General features: G+C 47.1%; 1 protein-coding gene across 5 annotated transcripts in view; it reads left to right on the top strand.

The window, feature by feature from the left end:
* Positions 1–22,011, top strand: part of NRP2 (neuropilin 2) — a 129,660-nt gene that overhangs the window by 93,077 nt on the left and 14,572 nt on the right. For 2 of the 5 annotated variants that reach the window (XM_045031688.1, XM_045031692.1), the window contains 2 exons: positions 381–477; positions 4,212–4,253. In XM_045031688.1, coding sequence (XP_044887623.1) covers positions 381–477; positions 4,212–4,253 — 139 coding nt within the window. Of the gene's footprint in view, positions 1–380; positions 478–4,211; positions 4,254–13,706; positions 16,484–22,011 lie in introns of those variants that run through there. The other 3 variants (XM_045031691.1, XM_045031690.1, XM_045031689.1) reach the window with 3 other exon arrangements.

The following is a 22,011-nucleotide window of genomic DNA, read 5'->3' on the forward strand; positions in this document are numbered from 1 at the left end:
CAGTCCTGCTGAGCCCATGATAACAATGAAACCCCAAGTCAATTGCCCTGTTTTGTAGTCCCTGAAAAATAAGTTTTATTCAAACAAACTGCGAGTTGGGAATCCAGCTGTCAACTGATGGGCCAAAGGATGAATTCCCTGAATTTTCACTCAGTCCCTACTCAGACAGAACTCTCACTGCCAATGGAAGTTTTGCCAGAGTGAGGACTGGTAAAACCGGGTAAGGATGCCATCATTTGGCCCCTTGCCATTAGCTTCTCAGGTGTGACTGAAAAGTGGGGAGCACATTTTCGGCTCTTTCTCGCAGGGGAACAAGGACTGCTTGCGCTGCCTGGGAGTGGAAGCCTAACGGTGACATTTCTGTTCTGATTTGCTTGTAGATTGTGTTCGATGGTGTTATACGCAAAGGACATTCGGGAGAAATTGCCATCGATGACATCCGGATTGGCTCCGATATCTCCCTAGAGAATTGTATGGGTATGTAAACATCTGTCTCGCAGACTTATAGATATTTAGGGCCAGAATGGATCTTTATGACATCTCGTCTGACCTCCAGCATAATACAGCTCATGGAATTACACCCGGTGATTCTGGTATGCACAAAATGAGACAAAGAATCACTGTTGCATGCAGCAAAAGTAGTCCATGTTCATGTCAGAGTCAGCTACTCTTTGCATCTGAAGGATATCAGGGAAAATAAGTCCCTAGGGAACATAGGTACTGGTGTCAAAGGCATCAAGGGGAATATATATGTCTACAGAGGAGGGCTGAAACAATAGGTGGGGTTATTAAGGAATACTCTGTAGAAAAAGGACATACACAAAATTTAAAAGGAAAGTGCTAGACACAGGAAACCAGCTGCCAGTCAGCATTACATGCTTGGAGGGACTGATGGGTTCAATAGGAGCCTTTTCTAATGAGAAATAAATAGCAGAGGGGTTTTATAGCAGTGTTAACACAATAATGAAAGAGAAGCTTGTGCTAGAATTCATCATTTCCCAGTTCAGGGCAAAAGTCAGGTAGACAGGTTCATTAAACATGAAAGCTACATAAGCTTTAAAAACGTTTATTAGAGGTTTACCACTGGAATGGTAATTCAACTGTTCATCCGTCTAGCCTACCCATCCCTCTATTGTATTTAGATAATGGCAGTCCCCAGATAATGAACATGGGATAGAATCTGCCAAGATGTTCATTCCCATTGATTTCAATGTCCTGGCAGGGTCTGGCCCTAGAGGAGTGGTGGGTGGAGTTGGACTATGTAAAATATCTAATTAGTGGGGTCTGTGTTGGCAGACGTCCATGGAAGTGGGCCTCCCATTCTGTACAGCGGCAGGAGAAGTGCTTGGCTGTTGGCCACACCCAACCGGACTGAAATCAGAGTCTTTCCATTGGAGCTGGCCGTGGCCCAAGGTGTACTTAAAAAGGTTCACATCAGCAAGATGTCTCTGCACAGGTTGCCAGGGGTCTCCTAAATTCAGCAAGATAGGGCACTAGGACAAGCGAGAAAATGAACCACACATAACAGTTGTTAGTCACGTTGCTTAATGCACCGCTGGAAGGCTCAGATACTGCGGTGATGAGGGCAGTACAAGAGCCTGAATAGAATAGAATAGAATAGAATAGAGGTCAGCTTCTTGTCCTGGAGTGGTTCTGAGCTCCGTGGGTCCAAGTTTCTTTGAAGCTTTGAACTTTACTGACCGCTTGCCCTCGTGCCAAAAGAGCTAATGTTGCATGTGAAAAATTCTGTGCTGGCATTTGACAAACATGGTATGGCATCCATAGCATAAGAAAGAAATGCGAATAATGAATATTGCTAATAACTTTTCTTTTCTAGCTTTTTTAAAATACTCAAACTTGCCTGATTAGCCAATGTTTTGTTTTTATCTACATGTAAGAAAAGCTTTAAGTGTTAAAACAAAGCCCTTTGTAAGTCATAAAGGTCCAAAAAATGTTAGACACTAGCTCTAAAAATTGCTTCAAACTGCTACAAAGACTTACTTGTATCTTTTCAGGAACTTAAATCTGGACCTATGAACCTAATAGTAAATGGTGATATTTTGGTTTTGATTATGCCTGACCAAGGGATTTTTAAATGGTTTTAACTGAAAAATGTAACGCTATTTCAGCTGTAAGGTCACTTCTGAAGCCAACATAGTAATATGAAACAATATGTGCATACCACATTCCCTCTTTGTCAGCACCATAAAAATAACTGACAAGGGTAACAGGCTACTGTTTTTAAAATGTAATCCTGGGAAGTAATCTGATTCCTTTTCAGCCTGAAAAGAACTCTAACTCTCAATAATTTTTTCCTTTCGAAAACCTGTCACTCGTGTTCTGAACTTGAGCGATGATTTCACAGTGCTCCATACAGGCACAGCCTGGTTCTATGACTCACAGGCGTAATGCAGAAGTAATCTAAAAATACTCAGAAGTCTATTACTTTTGAGAGCAAGTAATCACTAATATGCACTGATTGTTGCTTTTCAGATCCAGTAATTTGTAAGAGATCACTCCTTCAAAGTAACTGCAAAAATCACACTCCTTTGTTTATCGAAACTGTAAGACAGAGGGATGCATGGCTAGCCAGAAGTGACGTGGCCTGTGAAAATTGAAACTAGAGATGGGCTGGAACCCAGACCCCAGATCCAAACACCGCCCACCTTTCAGGGTGTTTTGGAATCTGAACACTGATTCAAATTGGGATTTGGTAGCAGGCTCCTATTTCTATGATGAGTGAATCCCTGAATTCAAACACTTCTGAATTTGGGGCATATTGTACCCTGAAGTCTGGATCTAAATCCAACTTTTTAGTTCACGCTAATCTCAGACTGCCTTTGATGGCATGTGGCCCATCGGTAACTGCCAGTAGCAAAAATTCCCAATGGCTGGAGACAGGACACTAGATGAGAGGGCTCTGAGTTACTACAGGGAACTCTTTCCCAGGTGTCTGCCTGGTGGGTCTTGCCCACATGCTCGGGGTCTAACTGATGGCCATATTTGGGGTTGGGAAGGAATTTTCCTCCAGGTCAGATTGGCAGAGACCCTGGGTTTTTTTTTTGCCTTCCTCTGCACAGGAGCACCGGCAGCCTTTTGGCACCCTAGGCGGTGGAAGGTCCCGCCCCCAAAATGGCACCCCTGACAGAGGCCGCGGAAGGTCCCGCCCCCGAAATAGCGACGATGACCGCTGTGGCTGACTATCCGGCCACCGCAGTCGCCGCCCCCCAAATGTCAGCACCCTAGGCGACCACCTAGGTCGCCTAATGGGTTGTGCCGGCCCTGCCTCTGCAGCATGAGGCACAAGTCATTTGCAGGTTTAAACTAGTGTAAATGGTGAATTCTCTGTAACTTGAAGTCTTTAAACCATGATTTGAGGACTTCAGTAACTCAGCCAGAGGTGAGGGGTTGATTTCAGGAGTGGGTGGGTGAGGTTCTGTGGCCGGCAATGTGCAGGAGGTGAGACTAGATGATCATGATGGTCCCTTCTGGCCTTAAAGTCTATAAGTCTATGAAAGAGGGGCCTCTTCAGTATTGTGAAATCCACACCCCTGCTTCCATTGAGGGGCTCCTGTGAATTATCGCAGTGTTTGCTAGATAGAGTTACCACCTTTTAAATGCAAAAAAAAACCTAGCCCCCCTGGCCTGCCAAGACAAACCTACCACAGCCCCGACAACAAGGTAACTCCACAATACCCCCTTCAACAGCCACTTACAGTATCTAGAGAGGTAATGATTGATAACTTCATTGATAACAAATGAGCATTTGTTTTATCAGCACATTTTGCAAGCCCATCTTTGTGGTCTGTTTCATTTAGCCCATTGTCACTGAATGTGCAGTTTCTGATTCAAACTTTTTTTTTCCCGGGCGTGTAGTAGGATCACTTGCACCATTGCCAGGGTAGAGGGTGTTGCTGCAGGTGGTGAGTGTCTCCTCACATGGCCAGGAGAACGCAGCAGAGGAGGAGAAGGATGCTGGTGTATGATTTTGGGCCCCACCCCGGAATTTATATACAGTTGGTGGGTTGCCTTAGTAAAAAGTTTGGAAACCACTGGATTAGGGCTCCCCATTTAGTCACAGGGGTCACAGATGCTGATGTCGGGCCTGAGGAGATGTCACTGATAAGTCACTAGGGCCGCATCCAGTGTGATCTTCTGTTTGTTTTAAACATTCTCCTTTCTAAAATCAGAATATTATTTTCCATTTGCAGAACCCATCACAGCTTTCCCAGGTGAGAACTTCTACATTCCAGGTAAAATGGCACTTATTTGAGTAATTTCTCTGATGGCATGATTTCATTTTTGGTTTTTATTGTTTTAATCAGTGTGTGTGCATATGAAAATAATGTGCGCTGTTACGAGACAGGAGAAACTGTAAATGTGTAATATGCCTTCCCATCAGCAGAGGGCACTAGCCTATGCACTCTTCATGGAGAGAAGGGGAGAGGATAGCAGAGCAGGCTTTGCTACCTCATGTCTAATTAAAGTTCGGAAACCCATTATCAAGACAAATAAGACCGGATAACGTGCTCTGCTTCGCAATGCCCAGTGAGGCGCAATAAAGCTTAAATGTAGGACCCAGGAGCAAAGAGTGACCACCAACAGATTTAACCAAAAAAAATTGGTAGTGAATTAAGAGTAAAAGGGGTGGCAATGATTTATTTTATCTTGAAGATGGGTGCTTTCCAGCGTACAGATGCCAAAGCTATTAGTGAGGCACAGTGGCAGCAGGCCTGCTTGCAAGGAGAGGGAAATTAGGCAGTAGAATTGGAAGAACAACTGCCACCAGGAGTTTGGAAGTTGACATTCAATAAAAGGGAAACAAGGTGAAATGGTGCATTTAATAGCGTAATGCTAGTCTAAAGAATAGCAAATGGGATTCTTCTCTTTGATAAAACCTACAGAGTAAAACAAAAGGAAGAGGAATTCAGAGATAGTGCCTGCTCATTAAACATGTTTCTGGTTCAGCAGGCATGCTGTTTTCTACACTGAAAAAATGTGATCTGTCCTCTTTTGGGGAAGATTTTTCATCTTGTTTTCAGTGTCTCAGGCTCACTACCTCTCCAGGAGTGAATGTGTAGGTTGTCAAACTCCAAAAAAGGAAAAGCAGGAATCCTTAGTTTTAAAAGGCATTCTGCCTATTTAAAAATGGCCCCTTTATTTTCAGCTGGTTATAATATCCTTCCTGACCATCTCTCCTAAACTGTTGCATGGAACTGTTAAAAGGTGTTGGGTTTCACCCCAGAAGTAACTGCTTTTCAGTGATTGGTGAAGCTGATCCTTTGTCAATAGTTTGCAAAGTGCTTTGGGATCCGTGGCTCCGGATGAAAATGATCCAAAGCACTGGCATTGCCAGAGAATCTCCCATTGACTTCAGTGGGGTTTGGACCAGCCTGTAAGTTATTAGCATTAGAAGAGGCACCCTCAGAGTTAACAGTGAGCTAATATTATAGTTATGGTGATATTCTTAATGTAAGCGTTCTAGGTATTTGGCTTGTTTATATATCCTTCCACTGAGACCCACAGCCTTGGTGAGAAGCTGGTACAGTATTCTAGCCCAATGATCTAAAGCCTTGTACCCGTTACACAGACCATTCCTGTATGCTGCTATATAATGTACTTTATTTTCCTAAAGGCACTAACCAGCCTGTGTTCTTGGGCTCTATCCTATTACAAGCTTCCTTTGAGACTGTGTCATATTGGCATAGCGTCTCGGCCGGGCTCTCTGTACCCTTTGTGGAGAACCTCTGCAGAGTATTCAGAGAGAGACTGGGACATGAACTAAAAATAATGAGCGAAATCCTGGCCCTGTTGAAATCAGTGGCAAAACTTCCATTGACTTCAACAGTGCTGTGATTTTACCCAACACACTCAACCCCCCAGCCCACCTGCAGGCAAAAGTAGAAGGGCGGCACTGGCTGGAGACCCTCATCCATGAACACCCTTCCCAGTAGCTGAAACTGAGGGAGGAGGTTATCACCAGCTAAATACCTCCCAGGGCCTGGCTGGTGAGGGGGAAAGGAGGGGCAGATGGGCCAGGCCGGCAGTAGGAGGGAGTGGGAGCAAGAGCTTTCTGTGGGGCAGGGAGGAATACCAGCAGTTCTCCCCTTCCTCCACCCCGTGTTCACATGCACTGATTTGTTCACTGTGACTTAACATTAAATCCCAGTGTTTGGTTTCTAGATGGGGAAAGTGATTGAGGAAGGCTGAGTCTCAGGCTAAAGCAGAGGTTTAATAATCTGAAGGCTGCCAAGAAAGTCCTATTGCTACGACTGTTATTACGCCATGCATGTGCTCTGGCCCACCATCTCCTTTACTGCTGAGGTACTGCGACAGGTCCCATCATGCACTGCTCCATCTCAATGCAGAGAATGGACACACTGATCAAGATGGAGTGTTACATGGTAGGACCTGTGGTCGCCGCAGCTCTCACCTCTATTTCAAGGAGGAGGATGGCTGGAATCAACCTGTCCTTGTGCTAATTAGGTGCATCCCTTTGGCTCCTGGCAGGATAAAGTTCATGTTCCTCTAGATTAATGTCCTTTTAATATCCAGCAAAACTGCTTGCTCCAAGGGCAGATTAAAAAACCCAGACAGTTGAACTATAACGCAGTGTGGGTGCATGGGCCGTGGTAAGTCTAACGAACATCTCAGCAAGTGGGTCAGGCTTTGATAAGACCAGTCAAGTGTGCATAAACTATGACCCCATTTGAGATATGGAATATTTGACCCTGACAAAAAAGATCCTTACAAGATCCAGTGTCTGGAAGCTGAATGAAGCTAGACAAATTCAGGAGCAAGTTTTTAACCATTACCACAACATGGTAGATTCTCCATCATCTGATGGTGGTAGATTCTCCATCATTAAAAATTGATGTCTGTCTAGCTTTACATAAACCTGCAGGTATGGGCTTGATGCTGGAGTCATTTGGTTGAAATACTATGGCCTGTGTTAGACAGGAGGTCAGACTAGATAGTCATAATGTCCCTTTCTGGCCTTGGAATCTATGAAAAACACCGCCATGTTAATAGTCCATATTGGCATATTTTTCAGTGATTTCTAAGAGGACCGTGTATCTGTGACATGGTTGTGGCACAGGGCCACAGACTTAGGGGTTCTAGACATTTTATTTTCTACTTTTGTCCTTTATGATTTTTGTTCTTACCTAACTAAATCATTGGTTTTAATGTTAAATCCTGAAATTGCTGTGTGGCTGGGAGGGTGGGGTGGTAGTGTGTAGGCAGCACAAGGGTGAACGTCAGCACACGTAGCACACACACAAAATGTCCCAGAGCCTGTGGTCTGAATCAGACTTACAATGATATGCTTCCCAAGTTATGCATAAAACAAAGTGCACACAAACCTGACAGAAACAGAAAGGTGCTTCTTTTTTTTTTTTTTAGAACTAGGGCTCTAATGAATGAAAGAAAGGAGAGAGTGTGGGACGTGTGGGAGAACGTAAGGGAGACCAGAAAAGTGATGTAGTTAAGAGGATGGGTTTTTTTTCATCTTAGCAGAGCACTTTTCTATATATAAAATAAACTTCCAGAAAACAAAGAGCCAGTAAAACAGCCGATAACATCGGTGTACTGTATGCATGTACTGAATGACTGGCAGCTATTTATAGCAGTCGGCAGCATAAGGAAGAACTACATTTAATGCTACAAGTTGGTTTTGTTAATGCTTGAAGACAAATGAGTGGGATTCCTTAACTAGTTGAATTGCTAAATTGACTTTCCAGACCTCTGCTATCTCCTCAGCCTACCTTGGGCCAGTGTGATGTAGTAATTAAAGCAAGAGACCTGGTGCTAGATCCTTGGGACCGGGCTGGAGTTGAGCAGAGGTGGCTTTTAGCCATCTTTATGCCCTCCCAATTCTGAGCTGGCTGTGGACTGGCTCAGTTTCTGGAGCAAGTTAGAGTAGCGTAAGGGTTGCTCTAGATTGCACTGAGCCTTAGCCTCGAAGGAGCTAGGTATCTTTGGAGTCCAACGGTGCTCTGGTCACACTCTCCTCCCCTTTCCCCCCAGCTATGCCAGCTGCACCAGTGGGGCTGGGAAGGAGTGGTATAGAGTTGACTGCACAGGCCCTATACCACCCAGGATCCCCCTCTACTCGGGGGAATAAGAGCTAACCCGTTTTGTGGCTGCTGGGGTCAGGACTTCGAGTTTCTCTTCACATTTCTGGCCCCACCTAATGTACAGCCCTGGGCGCTAACCTCTCTATGCCTCAGTGTGCTTCTCAAATAAATGCATCGGATAATGAATCCACGTCTGGTAGTCAGGGCCCCCTGGACTCCATGGCACGGGGAGACCAAATTCTGCAGCCACAGCCCCTAATATCCACTGTGACATTAACTGATCACCCTTTTGTTCCCCTCTCCTCAATCCCCACACGTGCACTGGCCCAGACCCGAAGATGCTCACGGATGTGAAATTCATGGACAATAGTTTCCAAGGATGGGTTCTTTCTCTGTACTCTCCCAAGAGGTTTAGCACCCACAGTGTTCTTCGGCAGCCAGGCTCAGCACCTCCTTTCCCCCTCATGCATGCCAGGGAAGGGGGAGCTTATACCTATCTTCAGCAGCTCATTACCCTGGCTCCCAAGGTCCTGGCGGCTGTAGTGTTTGTTCTCCAGGCCGCCTAGCTTGCCAGCCTACACTTCTGGCTCCCGTTTGCCTGGCGGTAAGCTCTGGCTTCCCAACCCCCTGCTGCTCAGTTGCATGGTACGCTGCAGAACATGAATTCCAATAAATGCTCTCTTATGGAGAAATCTGGAGAGCAAGAGGCAGGTTCCAGAAGGGTGGGGAGACAGACTCAAAATCAGGCACTTGGCTGCAACAAAATGACAAATTCTCCAGCAAAACTGCTGAACTTCAGGGGATCTTAGGAAAATGCCAAATTCCACAGATTGCAGAGTCCACTGGGCCCTGACTGAGGTGAATGGTTCAGTTCACACCTATCAGCACGATTGTTTCAGACTCTCTGCAGACTCAGGCAGACATCGCTGTCTTGGTTTACACTGTTCACATTTTAAGATTATGTCTGCAAGCATAAAGGGACAAAACTTTTTTTGAATCAACGTTGAGATTCTGGGCATGATTTCTGAGGCCAGGAGCAAATTCGGTGGTAAATTCCATGATGTACCTGGGGTCGTAGCTCAGAGTAGCTGTGTGAGGCAAAGTTAATTGTTTGTGAAGCTCTCGTCAATGGAAAGTGTTATGTAAGCACATCATATTGTTATCCAGGCTACCTACTACTGGCCTTTGCACCCAGAATTGAGCCTTCAGTGTTTGAGATGCAGCTGCTGTATTGCCCGATCTAGCTGTCAGATTAAGAGTAGGTGTTTCTGAGGGTACGTCTTCACTACCGGCCGTATTGGCGGGTAGCAATCGATTTCTCGAGGATCGATATAGCGCGTCTCATCTAGACGTGCTATATTGATCCCCGAATGCGCTCCTGACGACTCTGGAACTCCACCAACGCGAACGGTGGTAGCGGAGTCGACAGGGGGAGCCGCGGACGTCGATCTCGCGCCATGAGGACGGTAGGTAACTCGATCTAAGATACTTCGACTTCAGCTACGCTATTCACGTAGCTGAAGTTGCGTATCTTAGATCGATTTCTCTCCCCCCCCCCCCCCCAGTGTCGACCAGCCCTGAGCAAGCAAGGATGGTGATTAGACATATGTACATTTGTTAGGACTCAACTAAGTGGATTTGCTTTTGGAAACAGTGACTGGTTATCTCTGAGACTCGCTGGTATATTATGCACCCTCACAGAGGTCTGGCAAAGCCCCTGTCATTTAAAATTAAATAACTGCCCAGGTCCATTTGGCAAAGGGAAGGCAAGTTTCTTTCACACACTTCTGCATCCTTCACCTAAAGAAAGCGCAATCCTTGATTTTAAAGAGAAGAAAGCAGCAAGCCTTTGGGAACGGAGAAGAGACGACTACTCTCTTTTCCAGCCAGGGCATGAATTTAAGGTATTTGGGGCCAGATCCTCAGCTGTTGTGAACAGGCCTCACTCCTCCCACTTCAATAGTGCTATGCTGGTATACACCAGCTGAGAATCTGGGCCTTGAAGTGCCGGTTAGCGCCAAACAGCCATAATTAAAACGTCTGTAGGTTTCCATTCCTGTGCTGCCTGGGCGGCAAGCAGAGATCTAGTGGAGATATTTGCATCGTTTGTCATTTTGCAGGACAGTTTGTACTTTTACACCCTCCCCAAAGAGATCAGCAGTTTATTACTTGGGTATTGTTTTATGACCACATTGTAAACTCTCTTCTCAGTGCACCAGCCAGTTTGAAATAAGGCAGTTTTCCTACAAGAACATTAAATAAACATTCTCATTTGGAATTTTTTTTTCCCGTCGGCACTTGTGTGCACTTCCTTTCAGCTCAGTGTAGTCAGTAATCTCCTCTTACCCATCCCCTCACACTTTGCACGCTGCCTATCCACGACAGCACACTGCCATTGGGTAGCCACATGTGCCCACATGGGGCACAGAACTGTGCTAGCTCAGGGTTTCTCAAACAGGGGTCGCCGCTTGTGTAGGGAAAGCCCCTGGCGGGGCGGGACGGTCCGGTGTGTTTACCTGCCCTATCGGCAGGTCTAGCCGATCGCGGCTCCCACTGGCCACAGATCACTGCTCCGGGCCAATGGAAGCTGCTGGAAGTGGCGCGGGCTGAGGGACTTACTGGCCACCGCAATCTGCGGCCAGTGGGAGCCGCGATCGGCCGGACCTGCAGACGGGGCAGGTAAACACACCGGCCCGACCCGCCAGGGGCTTTCCCTACACATGCGGCGACCCCTGTTTGAGAAACCCTGTGCTAGCTACAGCTGTGTACAGAGCATCTGTGCCCCTACCTTTGCGTGATAGAAATAACCCAATGTGGGTCTATTTAAAGAAAAAAACTGGGGGGGAGGGGATTTTAGGACCCCCCCTCCAAATATTTGATAGGGAGCAAACCAGGCTCCCTCGTGGTAGCACTATGGGGCGGAGCAAGGAGCCCCTGCAGTGGCGTGAGGTGACAACAGCGCCCAGGGCCCCTTACAGCCAGGTATGTGGGGAGGAGGGGGCAGATTGGCCAACCCCATCCAAGAGTCTTGTAGAGTCAAGACTGGCACCACCACCACCTCTCACCCCTCAGGAACTGGCGCAGGGAGAGTGGACGGGAGGATGATAGTCAAATGGGGTTTATTATTTAGCATGTGTATTATTGTAGCACCTCGTCGTGTTGTGCTTTTCTTTCCTTGTCTTTCATGGCCCCCCACTACCATAGCATCTGAGCACATCACAATCTGTGAGGTATTTCTCCTCACCTGGGAGCTGGGCAGTGCTGTTATCCCTATTGTACACAGGGCCGTCCTTACCCATGTGCAACGTATGCAGCTGCGTAGGGCACCAGGAAATTTGGGGCACCGGTAAGTAGAGCGACCTGGCCCCAGCCTGCTCTGGTCCCCTGGCTCCCAGCCGCACCATGGGCGAGTGCTGGGGGGCGGTTACCCCCTCCCCCCAAGGCTGGGAGCCAGGGGAGCAGAGAAAGGCTGGGGCCAGGTCACTCCACTTCCCACAGGAAGTAGCCAGCCCCCCGCTCCCCCTGTCCCCGTGGAGGCCTGGGGCAGGGCCCCACACAGCCCCCTGCAGAGGCCTGGGGCCCCACTCAGCCCCTCTGGGGAGGGGGCTGCATAGGGCATCAAAATAGCTAGGGATGTCCCTGATTGTACAGATGGGGAACTGAGGCACAGAGCGGCTCAATGACTTGCCCAGTCACATAGGTCAGACATTCTTGGCATGTCTGCTTATGCCCAGAATAGGCGCAGCCCAGGCAGCCACGCTACAGGCTTCTCCCATGCTGCCCTGCCCATGTCCCTCCACTCTGTTCTGGAGGGACTGCCTCTGGGGGAGGGTGAAAGGAGAGTTCATCCTTCTGTTACCACCCAGTAAATGGCCTCTCTGCTGAGACACAGGCCACTTAGTGATGGTTGTGACTGTGTGTGTATCAGGGGAGGAACGTACACTTCTTCTGGGAAAGGAGACACTTTCTTGCCTGGAATTACAAACTTGTGGGTCGTTTCCAATCTCCTGCGCCAAAGAAGCAAGATGTATCCTATCAGTCTTTACCAAGCACTGTGGATATAGTTTTGATCCCTGTTTTTCACTCCCATCACTTTTTGTGACTAAGCAACTGATCTCCTATGTAGGCTACAGCAGAACAAAACTCTGCAGACCTACCACATAGATCACCACCTCCGTCTCGTAGGACACTTGGGGGAGGTGGGTGGGGGAATGAGAAACCTGGGGGAGGTGGGTTATGGGAAATATCCTTGCTGTGTGCATAGCAGGACTCATCCTTCACTATTTTGTTTTCCCCTTGGAATCTTCTGCGCATGCACTGAAAACAGACAGAGAGTTGGTTGCCAAGCAGCAGTTATTATCAGTGAGCTGAATAATAAGTTGACACCAAATCACAGAAGCCCACAAACTATCCACTTTAAGACGCTCCTGGCAACTCCGTCTGTGTGGGAAGAGTCTCTCTATTGCAGAAACGATAGCAAAATGAGAGGAGCGTCAGGCTGCCTCCAGAGAAATACTAAAATGTCTTTGTTCAACAACAGAACAAGTGATCTGGAAAGTTTCCTCAGAGACTCTCGCCCATGGACCAGCCAATCAATAAATTCCAAAAGTGTATCCCCAGTTAGATAGGACTTGTCTCCAAAAGCAACATTTGAGCAGTCTGAGTAATAGTTGCGTGAGCATTAGTGCCGCCCTGCTTTAGTGAGATAGGTGGGTTTTAGCCTAAACATACCACTTAGCATCTTCTGAGTCTGTTGGAGGACGTATGTGCGCGTGGGCTGGCAATAAAACAGAATTCGTATGTATGCCGTATTATCCGGACATGACCTTTAAAACAAATAGCTCGGCCACAAAGCGATATATGCCTCCCCCCACCATCCTTTTTTGTGTGAGAGATGTGATGGCACAAAAAAGGTTAAACATGGAGGAACAGGGAGCTCCCCAGACACTTAACCAAGCCTGAATTCAGTGACACAGGTGGCTGGCGGTAGTTTAGTTTTCAGCAGCGTGGATTGTGCATCCCTGGCTTGCTAAACGTTTGAAGATCGTGGGCTTGATGCGGGAATTGCTGGGTGACAGTCCACAGCCTGTGCTATGCAGGAAGTCAAACTGGACAATCGTCATGGTCCCATCTCTGTATAGCTGTCTAGGGCACCCTGGGCGAGAGATCTTTTTCACTGTTTTTTCCTTTAAGAATGAAGAATATTTCTCCCTCTGATTTCTTTCCCAGCATTCTATTGTGACTTCCTTATTGCTTTGCTATGAAACTCTACCTCCAGTTAAAACAGTGACGTTTTGTCATTGCCTGCCACAACAGTCATGTGGAGACAAGACAAAGCTGATTCGGGGAAGCCCCCCCCTCCAAAAAAAAACCCCAAACTGGATTTTGTTCATATAAAAAATGCTGGAATTTGTATTTAAATCCAGGTTGGCTAATTAATAAGCCGCTTTAATATGTCTGCTCATCAAACATCCAAATTGTGTTTCTCCCAAAGAGGAAGTTTTGTATCTGGAGCTGGGTCACATAACCTCACTTAATGCTGCGCTGTACTCTTGAAAGCATGTGTGTTTCATTTTATTAGTCTGCATGCATCCCACCTAGCAACACTCTTCTATGTCTCTCCACCAGGGGGCACCCTTCTGCCAGGGAGCGAGCCCACAGTGGACACGGTGTCAGTGCAGCCCATCCCAGCCTACTGGTATTACGTTATGGCCGCCGGAGGTGCTGTTCTGGTGCTGGTCTCCGTCGCGCTGGCCCTTGTGCTCCACTACCACCGGTTCCGCTATGCGGCCAAGAAGAGTGATCACGCCATCACCTACAAAACCTCCCATTATACCAACGGGGCCCCTTTGGCAGTGGAGCCCACCTTAACAATAAAACTAGAGCAAGACCACAGCTCGCGCTGCTGAGAGCCGAACAGGAGCAAGAACAAAACAAACAAAAACAAAAATTCAGACTTCAAATACGTTGCCTCGATTTTTGCACTTTTCTCCTCACCTAGCGTCTGTGTGAACTCTAGACATCTCTGTCCCTGTCCCCTACCTTCCCAGCCCTTCCTGTTCTTTTACAACCTCTAAACTAATGCTGCAGCTTGGATCGCCAGGCGAGAGATCCCGCCCGTGTCACTTTGCAAGGGAACGCTCCTCTGTATTATTTTCAAAGACTGATTCTCCCAGTAGGCAACCTGCAAGGAAACTTGATGGCAAGTCGAGAAGCTGGTGTGCGTGCGTGCGTGTCTATATAAATCTATGTATGTACGTGTGCATGGGAGTGTGTGAGGCGGACTGACTGAATGTATATTTAAAAGAGGCCCCTTTTTAACTTGCTTGTATTGCTTCTGCTTACACAGGGAATGCGTTAGCCCCTGTGGAAGGCCTGGGATACCATTTGCGATAAAGATACTGATTTGTTTACTTGGGGAAGAAAACAATGCTTTTTTGTTGCCTTATCTAGCTTTGGCTGGGTTTATATTTCATATCAGAATGTCAGCGGGTGCATAAGGAAAAGAACAGGCCATGCTGGACAGTCCAAAAGACCCCCTTGGATGGTGGGAAGAATCCAGAGAGGTTCATAGCCATTCAGAATTAAGACCTGTCTTATTTCTTCAGCCAGCATGATAACACAGCCATTGTTTGGTAGCGGAAACCACCTCCCACCCCACCCCTGTCCAGAAGTGAATCTATTTCAAGTTGCCTTATAACAGAGAAGCTCATAAAGAATGTTTAGTTTATATCTGTTAATCCCAGCCTTGGAGTAATGTGTAGACTTAAAGCAGATCTAAGGTGTACGTTAAATACTGTAGTTTCTTGAATCTGAGGTTTATTTATTTTTTAAGGAACCTCACTCCGTATGCTGATGTTTTTATGTTGATCTTTTTGCAGGGGAAGTGGGAATCCTCTTCCTTGTCATTTTACTAGAAATTTACAAAAGACGAGTCTAATTTACCTTCTGTTTTCTCTGCCCAAGTTCGTAGCTGCTGGATCATAAAATGGCTAATTGACTTTCTAGAATGTCAATTAGTTTTGCATTTGCTAATGTTCTGCTTCTTAGAGCATCAGTAACATCTAGCAAACAAAGCACTAGCAGGCAGACCTAGTGAAATCCAGATATTGTTGCATCTCTAACTAAGGAGAAATAATGGAAACCAAGATAAGCCTCCATCTATTGATTGGCTCTGAAGCAATGCAGTGAAAATGTCTTATATAAATTACCAAGCGATGACACGCAAAGGTGGTTTGAATCATTAAGTCTGATCTATTTGTGCAGAATGCGCCTCCATGGAACAAAGTTCAGGCTTTTTCGTGTTCGGTTGTGGCAAGTGATCAGATTCCCCCCATTAAGACCTCCAGCCACCCTGTCTGCCCCCTGCCCCCAGAAAAAAAGATAACAGTTCTGCTAACTGTTTGCAGTCTTGCTCATTCTGTCAGATCAGGAAAGTGTGTCCTGCACATGCAGGCTTGGCACGTATCACGACAGAGACCAAGGCTGCTTGAGTCTTAGCCAATCCCCAGTGGCGCACGTCCATGGGGATGTCACTCTCTTGTTCGCTCCTTCCCAGCCTTAGTCAGCAGCATGCTTCAGTGCATGCGGCAGTTTACTCTGCCGATTTCGGAGATGCCCGCTTAGCTGGTAACATCACACAGCGCTGCTTTGGTAGGGGAGATAGTTTTTAAAGTGCACAACGTCTAAAACCGATTCTCCGCATTGAGCACATGTGGTGGTGGATGCATCTAGAAAGAGAGAGATGTGCAGAGTAAACACACATCTGGGATTGCAAGCCTGGGGGCCAGGGAACTAAGTGCCTTCAACTCCCATTGAAGTCAGGAGGCACTCAGGAGCATCCATCACCTCTCAGGATGCGTTCAGTACCACGTGAGCCCTAGGAGAGCTTCTTCCAGCATGGAAGTCGTTTATTAGTGAGCCTCTTCATTACGTAGCACTGGCAGGATCGAACACATCACTTCTGCTCTGAAATCCCCAATGCTAAGTTATCAAAGATAATAATGGACATAAAATATTGAAAGACTGTTGCAGCGTTTTCAGATCAAACCTACGGTTTCAATAGGGTAGGGAAGCCTCTAGTCATATTTCCGAAGTTGGTACGACATCCCTGTGTAAAATTCTCCTCTTGGCTACAGCAAGGCAGGACTGCTGACGTTCGGGAGGGGGCTTTGGTGTACGTGAGAGGAGGAGTTGAGGGCCAATCTTAAAAATAAAAATCACCAAAGACGACGACAACAAAAATCACTTAAAAGATTTTTACTCCCAATTTTCCCCCTCCTAGAACTGTGACATCCCCAGCATCGCGCAGTTGCCTGTGTGTGAAAATATCTTGTGGAAATTTGAAACTCTTTAAAGATGTATTGTGTGGAATGTAATAAAAGGATGATATTTTTATACAAACATCTGGGGAGGGTTTCTTTCTTTATTTATGAGAACGACATTGGGCAAACTGACGTTTCATTGCACGTTCCCTTCAGAGTTGTAGGGCTCTTTCCTTTAGTAACTCAAAGCTTGATTATGCTTCCGTTCAAGTCACTAACAAAAAAACCTCATGGCCAGATCCCCAGCTGGTGTACATGAAGTCAGTGTAGGTGTGCCAAGATTATAATCAGCTGAGAATCTGACGCCCCCCTATGCTCAGGATCAGGTCCTTAACAGTGGCTGTTAGACTCTCTTGTACCATTCCGAGTTAGGAGTTTGGGGCAGCCGAACCAACAGATGATTGTTTGGGGATTTTGCTAAAGTTACTTAAGTGCTAAATTGCTACATGTGATTATATGGAATTTCTCGGGATGGTCATCCTGGGACCTATAATTTCATAGTGCCCCGGGGAAGCTGGCTAGCTCAGCTAAATTGTGCACTTAGCCCCTACACGAGATACACACAATATACCGTTAAAAAAAATTGCTACTTTTTTTAAAAAAACCTTTCTGCTCCTCTGAATGTCAGCTGCACAGAAAAGTGGCAGTGGTTTGTTCACCATTGCCAGAAGTTTGGCACGTGGACTGCAGAGCTGCCCAGAGTGGGGGGGGGCAATTTGCCCCAGGCCCCGGGCCCAGCAGGGGCCCCCACGATAGTTTTTTGGGGCCCCTGGAGCGGGGTCCTTCACTTGCTCCAGGACAGAAGGACCCCCCGCCGCCGAATTACAGCTGAAGCGGGACCCGCCGCCGGAGTGCAGCCAAGTCTTTGGCGGTAATTCAGCGGCGGGGGAGGTCCTTCCGTTCCGGGACCCGCCGCCGAAGTGCCCCGACGACCCGCGGTGGGGGCTGCACTTCGGCAGCGGGTCCCGCTTCGGCAGTAATTCGGCGGCGGGGGGTCCCCGCCGTGGGTCTTTGGGGCACTTCCCGGAACGGAAGGACCCCCCGCCGCCGAATTACCGCCGAAGCGGGGGGCCCCCCGCCGCCGAAGACCCCGGGCCCCCGGAATCCTCTGGCCGGCCCTGGTGGACTGGCTCAGTGTTTAGAATTAAATGGGCAAGGCCCTTGCTGGGGTCTGTGGGCACCACTCCAGTAACACCCGTTGAATTGCGCCGCCTTACATCAGCCGAGGACCTCGGCCCCCCCTGCATTTTGTGCTCAAAAGCACCGAAAGAGGCCAGTGGCTACTCTGGCTTGCTAAAAATAGCAATAGAGCCGGCGTAGCAGGCTGATGGCTCAGGAGAGCCGCCCCAGTACAAAAGACGAGGCGCTCAGCAGCCCTTGGGTTTAAGGTCCATCTGTGCTGCAGCTGGGAGGCAGAATTTCCAGCTCAGGTAGCCGTAGATACGCTCACGCTAGCAGCTAAAAAACAGCAGCGTGACCACGGCAGTTTGGGCTAGCTCCCCAAGCCCAGAGACCCCTCGGTACGTAGGTGGGTGACTAGCCTGAGCCGCTGCAGCCACCCTTCCGTTCTTAGCGCTCTAGCTCCAGCGGAGCTGAGGCGTGTCTGGCGACCCTCGTTGGGAAGCAGGGGCCCAGCTGCACTGTAGAAAGCCCTAGGATTAATACAGACGCCTCTGGTGTAGTATTGCTCCTTTTCCTGGCCTTTATGTTGGCCTGTGCATCTTACGCTGTCTCAGAAGAGCCAGCAGCTAGGCCTCTGATTTTAAATCTGTTCTGAAGCCAGTTCTATTTTTTTTCTTAAGAGAACATTTATGTATCTATTTATTTTTCTTCGGCATTAAGCTTTAGTCTCACATTCATATAGCTTTGCAATGGCACTTCCTGGATTTACTTGGCTTTTAGGCCAAAATCAAAGAATTCAGAGTTCAAATTTTGTCCTCTTGCCGTGGCTGTACAAATACAAGCATAGCTGAAGCGCTGTAGACTTTTTTTTTTTTTTGCTTTAATTGTGCAGCTCAGTGGAGCTCCAACACTCATCATTTGCATTTTGTACACTTCAGTGACCATCCAAGCAAAATGCAAGACAAACATGCACAAAAAAGAGAGCGGGCGAGAAAATGTCTGATAGTCTCACTATGAGCAAAAATCTTTAAGTAAACAAATGAAAAGGGAGGGGTAGTTCGGGGGTTAATTACGCCTTATATACTTCACACACAAGTCGACCAAGATTCAAACAGAAGCAAATACAGGCTAGATGGGGAGCGTGTCATGCACAAACAGCCAAAATTAGCACATGATTGCAAAAAGCAAAGCGTACGTGCAATTCCAGTAAGCTCTCTTCAGCAATAAATATGAAGCACAGAGTTCATCCCTAGAAAGCAATCTCAAAACAGTAGAGCAGAGATGGTCAATAGGCAGCCAAATCCAGCCCGCCAGACACTTTTGACTGGACTCTGCAATCTTTTTATTTACTTATCATTATTATTGGGGTGTTTTTTTATTATTTTCTCTGGAATCTAGACCTTGCTCATACCTTGACCAAGAAATTTGGCCCTTGACAAAAAATAATTGACTACCTCTGTGGTAGAGCTTTCCTGGGCAGGGCCAGCTGAACAGTGAAGGCTCAGCATTCCACTATGCAGCATTCCCCTCCATTAGAGAAAAGAATGGCAGCAGCTCATGTCTATTGTGCAATAGGCAGAAGGCCCAGAGGCAGCCTCCGCAGTTATATACACAAAGTGAGTGTGAGTATCTGTGTCATCATAAGCACACCTTTGTGGATGTAACCCAGAGCTCGACTCATGGAGACATACCCTGAGCATGCTGACAGATAAAGCAATACAATCAGCCATTGTGTGATTGAAGGAAGACTTGAGGGGCTTGTGTTAGTGATGCAGGGCTTTGCCTACACTTTAAACACTACAGTAGTGCGTCAGTGTAGACACTACCTACGCCAAGGGGTGACGCCCATCAGCGCAGGTAATCCACCTCCCCAGAGGTGGTAGCTAGGTCACCGGGTGAATTCTTCCATCAGCCTAGCGCTGTCTACTCAGGGACTTTGTTCGGCTTAACTACGCCACTTAGGGAGGTGGATTTTTTCAAACTCCAACCAACATAGTTAAACCAACCTAGTTCTCTAGTGTAGACCTGGCCTTAGGAGAACAACCGCAATAGGTTCATGCAGTCCAGGTCTCAGCTTGAGTAGCAGTCCTGTAGTATGTGTAGTGTAGTGGCTGGTCACACAAGGCACCCATGTATATGCTTGAGGAAAAGCATCTCACTCTTTTGTAGCATCAAAGAACACAAGTGATTTAAAGCAAGTGGTTACGTTCTAATTCATAAAGCTATCTTAGCTACAAAACAACTCGGTAGTTAACTTAGGCACCAGGGTCTGATTGGCTGTTGGCTAAGCCAATTTATACCAGCTGAAGATCTGGTCCTTAAAATCCCACTGGTCCTTCAGAAAGGAGGGAGGGTTTTTTGGTTTGCTTGCTTTTTACAGGAACTCAAAGTTTTTCAATGGAATTCACCCTGCACGACAAATAGAATTTTGAAGTGCTAGAATTCCAAGTTGGTCTAAAGTGGAGTTGACAAGTGTAAGTAAGATCAGAAGCAGAACCACTGTCTGTACACAGCCCTCAAAAATATGGCCAGAAAGGTTCATTTAATTGCTGGTACAGTGGTGGGGCTATTTCTGTGTATACAATATGTAAGTACTTTACCTATTTTTACTCTAATTTAAAATAGCTCAATTGGTAGGGACATGGTGGGTGAGTTTCGTTGGTGCATTTGTTGCCTGTGAAACATACCAGATTAACTCTTGTGAAGGCTGAAGCTGCCTGTTTAGCCACCAATGAGTCACTGCATGGGCATTTTCTGTCCTTGGCCTCTTTGCTGAGAGTGCCATTGTATGGCAATTCTGACTGTAGCTTTGGGTTGCTCTGTGATTAATTGTGAAGCATCATATTTATGCCAGAAAAGTATGTTCACAGTACTCAGCCTTTATGGGTGACCGGACACCAAAGTGAAGCCAAGGCATCTGATGATTTTATTTGTATTATGGAAGCACCTATAGGCTGCAGCTCCATTGTACTAGGCACAATTGACACAAACACCATGAATAGTAAGTGTGCATCTGCCTGAATATGCTACCCACCGTAGGACAGGACGAAAGAAGCAGCAACAAATCACAGCATTAAAGAAGAAAAAAATGGTGTGTTGTGCTGTTGAAAGTTCTGGGCTGCTTCCTTCTCGGGCTACCCCTTCACATCGAGGGTGTGACTTAGACGAAGAATTGCTCAAGAAGCAGTCCAGATGGTGCAATAATTATTCAGTGAGCAGCATGACTGGACACACATTGGGCCGCATGCCTCACGGGGCAAACGCCTTTGATTTCAGGGCAGCTCCCCCAGGAGTGCCTATGGCAGATAGCGTCAATAATTGGATTTTGTTTCTCGTTTGAGAGGGTACATTTGCTTTTCCTGAGCTGGGAACTGAGGAGGCGAGAGTCTGCTCTCCTTGACATTGGTTTTACACTGCCAGACTTACAAGACTTCAGCACAGCTTTTTCTGATCTACACCAGAGTAAGTGGCAGCAAAATCAGGCTCAAAGACTCCAGGAAGGGACCAGAAGCTAGACAGCATCCTGGCTCTTGGCCACAGCACTTCCATCAGTGGCTTCAGTGACACCAATAGCAATCACAGAAGTGACTGCCAGTTTGAGGGGTAGCGTCATTACCCATTATCCAAAAAAAAGGCAACAAGGAGGGTGATAAAAAGATCGAGAGGCAGCAGAGCAGCTCGTTTCTTTTCTCCTCACCCTTTTTAGTGTTCATGAAAGGTGGTGGCTTGGCAGCGCTAGCCACCAAACATGGCCGAGCTGTCTTCAGACTGCCCTGCCAATGCAGCTCAGCCCTGCTCTGCAGGCAGCACCTGCCAGTGTGAGATGGTAGGTCGGTCTCCGCGCACATACAATATTCGGCCTCTTGGCTGAAAATGACAACTGGCAGCACCAACTTAGAGAGTTGTGTTTTGTCATGTGGGCAACTTATTCCACACCGGACATCAGACTGGAAACAACTTTCTCTGATCACTGCCCTTGGATGGCATCAAACCAGTGACCTGCAAGTGAAGAGCTTCATTATGGATCACTTCACTCAGCCAGTAGCCTAGATAGCTGAGCACAGTGGCCACCGGCAGTGTAGTCTGTTGCTTACTCCATACATTAGAAGGAATGAGAGCAAAATATCTCTTAGCTATCTGGTCACGTCGACTCAGGAGACCAGGCAGTTTCTGATTATACTGTTTGTGTGTGAGCACACCAGGGCAGGAGACAGTCAAGCTATATTCTAACACTGGGTAGCATAACACAGATGTTGGGACATCTGCTCATCATTAGACACATCTGCAATCTGCATCATTTCATCGCACTTTCACTGGTGATATGCAAAAATCAGAGCCTTCCAGGAGCCTATGTGGAACAGCTTAAGACTCTAATGATGGGGGTCTTCGTTTGCTACATACCTGCTAAAGACAGCCCTGCTGTGACATCATCGCTGAATTTCTCACATCCCCTTGGTTCTTATTGCTTCCCATGCCAATCTGTTAGG

The sequence above is a fragment of the Mauremys mutica genome, chromosome 10 (genome assembly GCF_020497125.1).
Source record: "Mauremys mutica isolate MM-2020 ecotype Southern chromosome 10, ASM2049712v1, whole genome shotgun sequence".
In the NCBI taxonomy this organism is placed as follows: domain Eukaryota; kingdom Metazoa; phylum Chordata; order Testudines; family Geoemydidae; genus Mauremys; species Mauremys mutica.